General features: G+C 44.2%; 1 protein-coding gene across 3 annotated transcripts in view; it reads right to left on the reverse strand.

Moving 5' to 3' along the window:
• Positions 1 to 12,734, reverse strand: part of KAZN (kazrin, periplakin interacting protein) — a 143,245-nt gene that overhangs the window by 95,995 nt on the left and 34,516 nt on the right. For 2 of the 3 annotated variants that reach the window (XM_048968090.1, XM_048968089.1), the window contains exon 2: positions 9,721 to 9,878. The exons of the other annotated variant lie outside the window; for it this stretch is intronic. In XM_048968090.1, coding sequence (XP_048824047.1) covers positions 9,721 to 9,878 — 158 coding nt within the window. The remainder of the gene's footprint in view (positions 1 to 9,720; positions 9,879 to 12,734) is intronic. 3 annotated transcript variants of the gene reach the window in all.

Consider the following 12,734-nt stretch of genomic DNA (forward strand, 5'->3'; position numbering starts at 1 on the left):
TCTAATTGGCATGGTTGCTCTGCCCTGCCTCTCGTCCAAAGTAATGTAGTAATACTGTGTGTGCCAGCAAAGGACAGCCAATCTTTGAAAGATTGATCATCTCTTCATAGCACCTCTCACTTTTTATTTTTTAACATGAGAATCATATCCAGAGCCCCCATTTTTAGGAGTACTATCTGCTTGAAAACTAATAAAAGCTTGAGCTGGGTGACTGAGCAGCAAATTATTGGATTTTCCATAAGATCCAGAGGAGGTTAAGCAGAAAGAGCAGGTCACCAACCATCAACCTTTCAACAAAAGAGTTAATTAAATTCAAATATCAACAGGAAAAAAAAAATGCATCTTTTGCTTAGAATGAAAATTTTCATGTAACATTTAGCTCACGAAAAGAGTGGCTAATTCCATTTACGTTAATATTAAACCAGCATAGCTTTGCCTTTAGCTTAATCACCAAGCAACCAGAAGAACGCGGGCTATTCAGCAGTAATCCCACAAACATGTCTGGGGCTGAATTCTGACACTGCACCATTAAAATCCATGGAGATTTTCCTGAGACTCCCATTACAGGAGAGGCAAGGATGTACGAACCGACGTACAATTAGATGTTAATTGGTCCCAACCCCATTCACGGTTCCAATACTGCTCAAAGCCTTTTAATTCATGGAAGAGTTGGGCAGAAATGATAGCACCAATTATTGCTAAGAGGTACCAAGGTGCATTACTTGATATTTATTATTAACAGCATATTTTAAAGCACTTCTCACCCCAAGGATCCCCATGCTTTTACACGCATTAATTAATGAAGAGTCTCACGCTATCACTGAGAAGTAGGCAAAAATTATTCCCAACTCACAGATAAGTGAGGAAGATGGGAATTAAATGACATTCTTAAATTTACACAGCGGGTCAGAGGCACTTTATGCCAATGGGGAAAGCAGCTCTTCGGTGATAAAGGGGTCCTACAACCACAGAACCCTTGCAACAAAAAAGTCAAGTTTGGAGAAGATTTGCATTGTTTGTTTGCCAAATCCCTGTGCAAATGAAATCGGAGCCGACATGTGGTGAGTGAATTCATTGCAGAGCAGCTTTGCCTGTGGCCCAGAAGGAGTTAAGTTATAAGGGGCTGCAACATCTGGACAAAATTGGCTGCCAGGGTGAACTTCCATGGATGTTTTGAATATTTTTGCCTCTTTCCAGTATCGATAGCAAGCTCTCTTTTAAAAAAAACACATATCTTCTATTAGCATTTCCTAAGAATCAAGGGAGTTTTTGCTCACAAAATTACCTTCCTCTCCAGCATCCGAGGCACAAATTTGAAGAAGTAACTTCACTTTTTATCAAGCAACCATTGGTACACGGGGAAAGAACACAAAGGCTGTATCTCAAAGAGCCATTCAATATTTATCAGCCTTTGGGAGACACGAACACAAGCATGAAGCTTGGCTGCTCTGCGTGCATGTTGGGCTCAGTGTTGCTGCCCCTGAGCAGGGAATGGACCCATGCCACCTCCCTGCTTGCACAGGGCATTGCAGGACCTGCTCAGCATGCATGCTAGCAGCCCTGCAGCCTGCAGCCTGCTTTCCATCTGCACACATCTCAAAGTAGATAAGGATGATGGTGCCTTATCGCTGCATGCTGTCCCCTCTTATCTGCACCTTCCTACAGGCTTCTTGTGCCTTGCTACCAAGCGATGCTTGCAGAGAATCAAACACATTTTTCTCAAGTTTTCATTTCCTTGCCTCATTCAGAACACAGAGCAGGGGCTGCAAAGCCAGGTAGGATTTTCTGTTTCATTTGTTTCCTGCACAATTGGTGTTTTCACTGCTTATTAGCTGGAAATCTGCATTGCTGATAAACCGCTGCGATTGCAGAGACTCTCCAGCCTTCTTAATTGCTCCTTCCACATTTATGAGGATACTTTTCATTTATCTCTCATGAACTCTAATTAAAGTTTGCAGAGGTTTTACACACACACTCACGCATGCACTTCCCAGATCATGAATATACATCAGTTGCAAGTCACATAAAGTTGCCATCATGTTTCCTTCTGCGTTTAACAGGTCTCCGTGGTTGAAAAGCTCTGCCTTGGGTCAGAGGTGGGAGAGCAATAGGTGAGTGAAGGTAGATTGGGATTTGGGGATTACCTGGGCAAGAGCTTGATTTGCAACATCTGCAGCCTGCAGGAATAGAATCACAGAACCATTAAGGTTGGAAAAGACCTCCAAGATCAAGTCCAACCCCAACTTATCCCACCATGCCCCCACGACCCTCAGTGCCACATCTCCACGCTTCTTGAACACCTCCAGGGAAAATTCTTTACAGATGTTCTCAGTCTTGGTACCCCTTGCCTTAAGGAAAGGCATTTGCTCACATGCTCTACTCTTCTATAGGCATACACATATATATTTATCTCACCCAAGCATGGCGCTGGGTTGCTACACAACACCCAGCTTTGATCTCTCTCCTGGCATGACCTCCATAGAGCAACAAAAACATGGGAGTCAATACTAATTTATCAGCAATTAATTGAACAAGGGACTTGTTGAGGATCTCTTCTGTGCCCTTTAAACACGAGGTTATTCCTTCCTGATTGCAGAAGGGATTTTGCAGTGGGGTTTTATTTTTTGGTTGTTATGGGGGAGATGGGGAGAAAGTCTTCTCCTTTTGTAGGGCAAGAAATATTGAAAGCACCTCTGGGTTTTCAATCCAGCAATATCAAACCTAACACCAAATAATGAGCATTTTCCAGTACCAAAGGAGAACAAAACAGAAGAGAGGGAAGGAGATCAGAGCCAGCCCAATGTCACAGCACTGAAGCATCTTTTACTGAATGCATTTCTAACAGCTCTGGTCTTACAGCACTTGGGTGATGGCAAATGTAATATTGCTTTTCAGTGTTGTTACCCAGTGATATAAATATTTTCTCGCAGTAATTGCAGGCAAGAGAATCCATCCATTGCAGAGCAATAACACAGAGAGTGCAAGAAGAAAATGAAAGCCAAATCCATGCCTTGGAGTCCCAGGCAGAAACCTCAGTGAGAGCTTACCCAAATGTCAAAGAAATAAATCTGTGCCCAATTCACAGAACAGAAATGCAGAAAGAGAAGAGTTAAATTAACTGCTGGATGGGATCACGTTGTCACCGGCTGCTCTTTGCTTCCCCGTCCCTTTGCAACAAAACCAACTTCTCTCTGCTATTTTTCATCTTTGCACCTCATTGGAAAAATCTAAGGCAGGCTTTTGCAGGATTCCTCCCCTGTGTGTACACACTGCACTGTACACCCTGGAGCAAGCTGTATTGAGAGCAAGAAACAAACTGAGACACAGCAAGGCAAAGCAGCAGCATGGCAATGCTGTGCATGGCAGAACAGCTGAGTTTACATTCTCTCCATGATGCAGACACTTGTACTTGGTGTGCATTGGGATTTTACAAATGCCTAAAGTCTTTTTACTCCAGTCCCAAGGGTGGAAAGGAGCGGAGGCTGGACAGGGTACAGCGGTGTCTAAATGAACACAGCAATCCTGGGCTGCCAAGGAACAGCAATGAAAAACGTGCAGCCAGAACAATTCTTACTTGGCCACCATGCATCAGGCTGATTGCAAGAGTAAAATATTGGGTGTGCTTCATGCCTGAAGTTACAGATCTGGGCAACTCGTGGTAGTCAAGTACTGAAAGAGTTGGCCTTGTTGTGAAGCTTTCTGACCAATTGTGCAGCAGAATTCTTCCAGAAGCCACATAAAGAAGGTTTCTGGCAGTGATTTGTACAAATAGATGTGTGACTCTTCCTTCATCTGCCTTAAAAACTTACACAAATGCAAGTAGTTGCTCACATGCTCTACTCTTTTATAGACATACACATATATATTTATCTCAACCAAGCACGGCGCTGGGCTGCTACACAACACCCAGCTATTTAAACTTCACAGATTTAAAGACTCAGAGAAATGTTACCTTACAACTGGTATTGCTTTGCTGTCACTGGCAAAAGAAGCATGGGAGGTTGGTGTGAACCATACAGAGCTTTTGACCTCAGGCACGCACTGGGTCCTGTGATAACCCCATCTCTGTCTTAAATCCCAGCTAACTGGACAGCATCACACATTTGGGAAAAACTCTTCCTTCCGCTAGAATGGAAGGACAGAGAAAATCAGCCTTAAAACACCAATCCCATGGGAATCAATAAACTACAGGCAGCTAAAAACAAGTCATGAATAATGAGAAGCCAAGGCGTGGTGTTCAAAGGGACCAGGGCTCCTATCAAGCCTCACCATTTGTGGGTAGCTAATGATGTGCAGAGTTGAGTTGGTAAAGGCAGCAGTGTCCGTGTTTCCACGCATCTCCTATTTTAAGGCTACTTTTGATCTCCCTTCATTATACGGCACATCATCCCCCTAATAGATTGAACTAACAGAAGCAAATCAATTTTTCCTCTCCCAGATCATGAAAAGAGGGAGCAGGTTGGCAGGCACACGTTTAGGGAAAGGCATCATGGCCTGGGCTCATGTAACACATGCTAATGATGCCATTAGAGACAACAGGAGCCTTGATGAAGCTTGCTAGATGCCACCTTTTATCTTCTCCTTCAATAGAACTGGAGTCCTTTGTGCTCCCTGCCTGACTAGCCCAAGCAGGATCATTAGAAGATGGGCTGCTGCCTTGGAAGGGGCTCAGAAGATTTCTGCTTATGGAAATGGGATGACAAGACTAATTTAAAAATCACTACACAGGGAACAGCAGATTTATTTTTCAGGCTTTCCCCTATCCTGGTTTTATCTGACGCTGTTTTCCAAGCCAAACCAGTTTGCAAACTTGAGTGCTGACATGCAGCTTAAAATTATGTTTTATATTATTCCATAAAGGAGAATAATTCTTGTATCTACTTCTGCATCCCCCAAAACACATCAGCATGGCAAGGATGCTTTTAGAAATCAAACAATTCAAGTGCACTGAAAGAAAGAGCAAATCCTCCATTCTTTTTTCTTCCTGTAGATACTAATACAACCCACTCATATGAAAGTAAAGGTCACAGTGTTTTGTTCCTAAAGCTTGGGCTGCTACGAGCCTGATGGTGGAAAGCATTTAACTAGCAAGCAAAATATTGCAACAACAGTGTTGGTTTTGTACAACAGGTCTCTGTGGAAAATGAGAACTATTTTTAAAGGTCAGTTGATGTAATGGAACTACTGCTAGTCAGCCTGCATGGTCTATAACTACCATCGCTGGGTATACGATGGTCTGCCTTGGAAAGATGACAGACTGCTGAAGAAAAGAATGTAATTTAAGACAGCTCCAGAAATTATGTTTAATTTTCCGGGGGAGAAAAGAAAACAGAGAGCAATATTAAAAGCAAACAGCTGGTGGGGTATTGAATGGTTAGAAGTCAGTCATACCAAGGAGGTTTTCCTTCTGAAGTATTTCCTCTCACCTTAAATGATTTATTTTATGGGACCTCGGTGTCAAAACTAAAGGGCTGGAGGTGATGACAATTCAAATATTTTCCAAAGGGAAATAAGGTGAGATCCTCCACCCAAACCAACATCAGCTTCCAGCAGTATCTATGGATCAATGAGATGCCCCCTCCCTGCAAGCACTCAAGGGGGCTGTGAGCAACCTGACCTAGAGGGAGATGTCCCTGCCTATGGCAGGGGGTTGGAACTGGATGATCTAAAAGGTCCCCTCCAACCCAAACCATTCTACAATTCTACAATGCTGAGGCATTTCACTGAAACCCTGGATATTAAACAAAAAAACTTCCAACTGCAAATGAAAACGGTTTTCACCCTATAACTCTGGGGCAACATCCATTCTATTTTGTTGACAACTTCTGCTATTACAGCCTCCTGGTTTATTTTCTTTCTCTGCCTAAGAAAGCAATGAACCTCTCAGCAGGGATGCAGTCGGATATCTCGACATCCTCATGCTTGCTGAATCACGCCTCGTCCATGACTGAAATCCAATTAAATCTAAGCCAGCTGCTCCACGCTAGGCTAATCCTCTCTTACCTCATCATTCATGGTATGCATGCATCTGAAAAGTCCTGTCCGAATTGAGAGATCATCTCTGTGACTGTTTATTCCTCCTGTAACAGAGCCTAAGTGGGCCCTGATGATAATCACACGCTGCTGTGAAAGGAAACAAGTGGAAAGGTGGTATTTCTCCCAAAGAGCTTAAAATCCACTCAAAGTCAATTCAACTCTTTATGGAAATAGCTCAATGTTCAGAACTTCCTGAAAGCCTGGCTTTTGGGGTCAGGCATCTGGGAATTGAACAGGGGAGATCATTAACCTACTCTAGGTTGGTGCTGGTGCCTGGATGCATCTTCGTGACATTCATTAGATTAATTGCTTCAAAATGCTAGATTAGTTCTGATGCCTGTGACACAGCCATGAGCTGCTGTGTACCTTCTGCTCCATGCTGGGCACATGTCTCACAACAGCAATTAAAAACAGAAAGTAAAAGAAATAAAAAGTAACGCAGGTGAAGCTGGAGGAGGATTTAAAGTTGGGAGCTATAGTGGATTCTGGTCACATGTCTCTCAGAAGCAATAAATCCTACTGAGGGAAACGTCGAAGGAAAAAACACTGCTCGGCTATAAAATTCCACCTCTGAGGATTATAAAGCACCATGCACAGAGCAAACATCCTTTCCAGGCATAATAGGACTGTCAGAAGTGATTGACAGCAATGACAATCTGTCATAGGAGGCCATACCCATGTGATAGCATCCTGCATGGAGCCGGCTGGCAAAAATGAAATCGTTTATCCATCCCTGTACTACGCAGAGGATGGAACGTGCTGCATAGGGTAAGTGCACCTTTTCTCACAACCTGCTGTTGTGCACCAGCATTATCTAAGCACAGCTTTTAGTTCACATTATGCTGCTACTTCCATTCCCACCTCCCCCCCCCGAATTTCCCCCCTCTCATGCCCTCTCAGCAGGCTGCACGCTGAGCGCTGCCGAGGGAACGCAACACCGTGTCACCTCCAGGCTGATGCTGCCAAAATCCCACACAAACAGGAGAAATGAGCAATCTGGAGGCAAAGCTCCAGCACGCTCTCCGAGGGAGGGTGATGCTCCTTGGCTGGCAGCGAGCAATCCCTGCCATGGGTTATTTTTATGATGAGAAAACCCTACTTGAGACGGATGGAGACCTCCAGGGTCAAGAGATCCCTGCAGATTGCAATGACTTCCATTAAATTCCTGTCTTCCGTGGGCAGAATCTGAGCTGACAGCCTCCACAGAGCTTATTACCTGTCCCCAGATACCGTTTAATGCTGACAAGGGAACCTCTCAGCATACTGACAGCCACATCTTGGTCAGCACCCACTGTATATCCATGGGCAACTTGCCCATGCTGCTCCTGTTAACATCAGAGACATTCCTGTAGGACTACCTTCAAAGTAATGTTCCATTTGATAGAATGAGAAGTAATGGCCTTAAATTGTGCCAGGAGAAGTTCAGGTTGGATATTTGGGAAAATTTCTCTGAAAGAGTGGTGATGCACTGACATAGGCTGCCCAGGGAAGTGGTGGGGTCACCATCCCTGGAGATTTTCAATGTGGAGATGTGGCACTGAGGGAGGTGGCCAGTAGGCACAGTGGGCTTGTGATGGGGTTGGACTTGGCGATCTTGGAGGTCTTTTCCAGCCTTGATGATTTTATGATTCTCTACTAGAGAAAGTCCTGTTGCATATGGGAGGAGATGGTTTCCTTCGGGGTCTGTTTCTGTGTCCTGCATTTACCAACAAGTGATCTCCAAGTTGACAAAACAGACTGGGGGATAGATTCTTCCAAGAGTCCAAATGAGGGGGAGAAGGCAAAGGGTCAGGAGAAGGGAGTCCGGATTCTGGCTCTCAGATAACACAGCTCTGAAACCCCCTGTGCCTCTGCTGTGGTTCCTCTGCTCCACAGCAAGGAGCACCCCTTGGTTTGTTCAGCTCAGAGAAGTGGAGGGTGAGGGGAAGTCCTGTGGTGACCTGCAGCTCCGTCATGGCATCCTGCTGCTCCATCATGGCGCCTGCTGCTCCATCACAGCCTGCAGCTCCATCATGGCAGCCTGCTGCTCCATCGTGGCCCACATCTCCTCATGGGGAGCAGAAGGTCAGTGCTGAGCTCTCTGGTGACAGCAACAGAGCCCAAGGGAACATCATGGAGCTGTGTCCAGGGGGGGGTCAAGGTGTGTAAGAAAAGGCACCGAATTCTTGACATTTTCCTCTGCTGTTGGCATTTCCTTCATCAGTCGCTCAAGCAGCACTTAATATGCATTCAGGACAGCCAATAAGTAGTAAAGCAATTCTCAGGTGCTAAAAAAAGAATTCCCATGTAAGGAATTCTTCCATCGGCACTTTTTGCCCCATTTTTATTCCATCTGCAGTGTGCAGATGCCTGTCAGCACCCGCCGGCTCTCACACCTGACTCCCCAGAGGTATTGCCACCTGCAGCACAGGCAGTGTGCACAATCCTAAGGCTCAGTTTAACCCTTCTCCTCCTCCATGTCCTTGCAGCAATTCCCCAGTCAGTAATCTGGGAGAAAATGGAGGGGACTTGGCTAAAGACATACGGATACAAGAGGAGCACCATGGCTGGCAAAGCCTGAGTGGATGTCTTCCAGGGTGGCATTTCTGGCTCTGTTTTTTGGGCGTAATTGGCTCCCTTGCTCATCTTTCCCACTGAACTGTGAGCACTGACCACCCTAAACCTTCAGCACATCTCTCCATTTGCAACCCAGCCTTTGTTACCAACACCAGGGATTCCCAGCTTGCTTCTCGCATGCAACAAAACCTTGTTAGCTAAAGCAATTAGAACTAAAGGTCTTTGAAAGCGAGAGAAACAGATAAGATAACCACCAGACTCCACCTGAGAGAATATGGAAATAAGACATGAAAACATGTGTTTTTCTCTGTTTGCATTTCCCATTTAAACACTGGCAGCAAGTCAGAGGAAACCAGACCCCAGGGACCATCAGATTAGTGGTGATGCTATCAACACAGACCTGGGCTGACCCCCACAGTGGCAAACTTAGCATGGAATAGTGACCAGAAAAAACCCTGGGTAAGATAACTTTGCATACAGCACAGCTAATCCTTACAGAGTAATTCCCTCCGTGTTTATTTTCTTGTTGGGTTTCTAACGGGAGGTGATAGGCACAAGATGTAATAGGGGCAATAGCAACCAGATATTCCATTAAAAAAATAATAAAGCACAAAGCAACATCTGCACAGGATTTCATGACTTTTAACTGACATTTTGGAGGCAGATTAAACCAACAGCTCAGCTGTGAGTCTAGCACTTCCAAAAGTGGCATCAGCACAGATGCTTAGTGCCAAAATGATTTTCTTTTGCTACAGATGATGCTGGGTTTCCATCCAGGGGTATATCAATCTCCAGCCCTAAGTGGTGTTGCATTTGGGTCACGGTTTAGTGGGCAATATTGGTGGTAGGTGGACAGTTGGACTAGTCGATCTCAGAGGTCTTTTCCAATCCTAATGATTTTGTGTTTCTATGATAAATCTAACACACAGACCCATCAAAAGCTGTTCCCTGTACTGAGATGGCCTTGCCACAGCTGTGCATTTTGGAAGCACACGTCAGTTATAAACAAGTGTCGGGGACCAACGTTTTGCACTGCTAAAGCCACCCCTAAAAATGAACTATTGCCTCCAGGACTGTGAAACGTGCCTTTCTTGTGTGACAACAGATGCGAATGTATTGCTTTCGTACCTGTGCATCCATTAAGAGGTGCCTCATCAGCATCATGGCACTCTTCAGAGATTCCTTCTCGCTGGGCAGAAAGGCATCCTCATCTTCATCCAGAGTTTTTGACTTGTTCACGATAAAATGGGAGATCTGGTCGTTCAGGGAGTGCAGCGACTCCACAGCTGGGAAGACAGAGGAGAGCAGAAAGGGCATGAAGCCTCATCTACTGGTTGGCCACCCAGCCCATGGCAGAGGGTTGGAATTAGATGGTCTTTAAGGTCCCTTCCAACCTAATTCTATGATTGGATGAAACATGCTGCGATGCACGGATGGGAATGAGATGTGCTCAAACTTGTCGGCACAGAAGAGTTCATTGCACATAAATTAATGTGATATTTCCTGGATTCATCTGATATTAGCATTCATAAAACCTAAGCTGAAGTTTAGGCTGAGAGACAAGCCTTCTCCCCTGAGGTGTGGCAAATCTAAAGAGCAGCACCGCGTAGCCATGAAGAGAGAAAATTGCTCAAGGTCAGGGAACGGGTCGTTGATGGAATAAAAATATGAAAAAATCAGGCTCTTGCTCCCAGCTCTCTGCACGTGCTGGGCCCCAGCTCTTCGGAGCAGACAAAAGGCACAAAAAGTGGCTTTTTGTAGGATAGGAGAGAGCAAGACTAACAACTACAACAGCATTTATCTCATCTCTGCACGGTCAGTTTGTGATGCAGTTTGCTTTTAAACCATTGCAATTGTGAGTCTACGCTCTAGACTCATTAAATAAATGAGGCCCAAATAATTCTTCAGAGTATTCCTCTCCTGCAATGAAAGCCCTCAATGAGGTTGTGGCTCCCAGCAGCGCATTGCTGCCACATGCAGCAGGTATTGCAGCCCCTGCTCTGCTCCAGCTGCTGTGAGCAAGGCAATGTATAATTTAGGATGCCTTGACAAACTGATTTCAAGAGCACCAGGCAATTGAAATACACTCAACCTGGTTCTGTCCAAAAACGATCTTACCACAAAATTCAGAGTAGCAAAGATTAGCAAAGATTTTTTTTTTTCCTCCAGTGAATATAAAAGATTGAAAAACAAGAGATTGAAATAAGGGTGGAAACCAGATGACCTTGGAGGTCATTTCCAAGCCAAACCATTCTATGATTTCTGTGATTTAAAATAAAATCCACATTGAGATTTTGCCTAGCTGAAGTAGCTAATTGTATTTCTTGAAAGGAAGAAAATCAGAGCTCAGCATTCCTCCATTCATGTGCATGTAGCACCAGACAGCTTACCAAAAACGCCATTCAACCAAAAACTTGATGGCTGCAAGCAAAAGCTTCACTAAATAATTTCACATATGATTGAGACTTATATATACCAGGTATTATGTAGGTATTAATCCCCTCACATCCTCTCTGACCAATGGATAATTGAGGACGGGTCATTTCTTCCTATTCTTGCACCAGAAGCCAACCTGTGCTGCTAACGATGTGAGCATCCATTGGAGCTCTCCTCCAGCTGATGGCTTCGCTGCAGATTTCAGCCAGAAATTGGCACATGCAGCATTTTGCAGCCTTTGTACTTAAAAGTAATTAAAGCAAAAAAAAATTATATTATCCTAAGTTACTTTAAACTTCTGGTTTGAAGCAACAGCTCCATATTCTTCATTATTTCCTCTTTTACCCTTTGGGAAGGCCAGTGTAGCGCTATGTTCAAACTCTGGTTGTTGAAACAAAGCATTTTCCATGCAGATGATGGAACAATGTTTTGAAAATAAACCAGTTGGGATCTTCTCCGTGGAAATAAAGCATGGGTTTCTGAATCTCTGACCACTAAAGTAAAAACAAAGAACGCCCAAACTGAATGTCCCATGTCACACACAGAGGTACCTGATATTCCTCATTTAAATCAGGAGCAACATCCTGCCTTGTGCAGACACAAAATGTAAGTGAGAAAGATAGAGTGGAAAACCTTCCAAAATAACAGGAAATCTTAAATATCTGCGGAGCAAAAGTGATTCATTTGTAAATGTGTAACTTAGGATGAAAAACGTTCTGATTATGGACCTGAGGTAAAAGCACGGATATATTGTGTTCAGTTTTAAAGATACTTGTTTGTGCCTTTAAGAAAGAAGAAAAAGTCAATTTTGCCTCCTTGTGTCAGTGCTTGTGGCTTCATCTTGATAGCACATCAGTAATGCTGCGAGAAAGACAACCAGCTAAGTAAAAGTTACAGCTTGCAGAGCTTCCAGCTTTTCCAATTCCAATTTCAACCTTTCCTCACCACAAGGATCCATCTCAAGAGATGAAGAAACCATCACAATTTTCCATTACTGCTTTGACATCATCTACAATATGAAAGGATCTGTTTCAGGGGTGCTGCTGTCAAGTCAGTCTTTTTCTGTGCAGAGCACTGCTGGGCAGAAATCTCCAGAGAGCAAAGGACGTGCAGAGGAGCAAGGAAATTGCTTGTTGCCAGAGATGGGGAGGAAATACATACATATACATAAACACATGGCACGAATTGCTTCAAGGAAGAGCAGTAAAACTGCTCCAGAAGATCCCATTTTATACCCTCCAGCTACTGCCCAGATGAGTGCAAAGCAAACTGTAGATAATACATCCTGAGAGTGACAGATAAAAGCCAGCAGTGTCTGAATTTAATTCTTGCTCACAGGATTGACTAAATGGAAGGCGACGTACACCATAATAATTTTAACATGGGACACAGTGAAAGGGATCCTGAGCTCATCAGCTGATTCAAGACAACGTCCAAGCTGGGCTTTTCTGCAAGCCACCAGCACTCATCACCATGGCTGGAGATGTGATCCCATGGAGAGAAAAGCCAAAAAGCCACACTGAGTGCACTGACCCTTGGAAAATCTATTCCAGCCAAGCACAGAGCAGTCTTCAGTGCGTGGGTTGCCAGGGAAAGTTCATCTCTAATGAGTGGTTCTGACTACCCAGCAAAAGGCAGTGACGTGTGTGGGCAAACTGTGCAATTCATTAAAGCTTAATATTACAAAACAGCTTCTCAAATAACAT

The sequence above is a fragment of the Lagopus muta genome, chromosome 21, assembly GCF_023343835.1.
Source record: "Lagopus muta isolate bLagMut1 chromosome 21, bLagMut1 primary, whole genome shotgun sequence".
NCBI lineage: Eukaryota > Metazoa > Chordata > Aves > Galliformes > Phasianidae > Lagopus > Lagopus muta.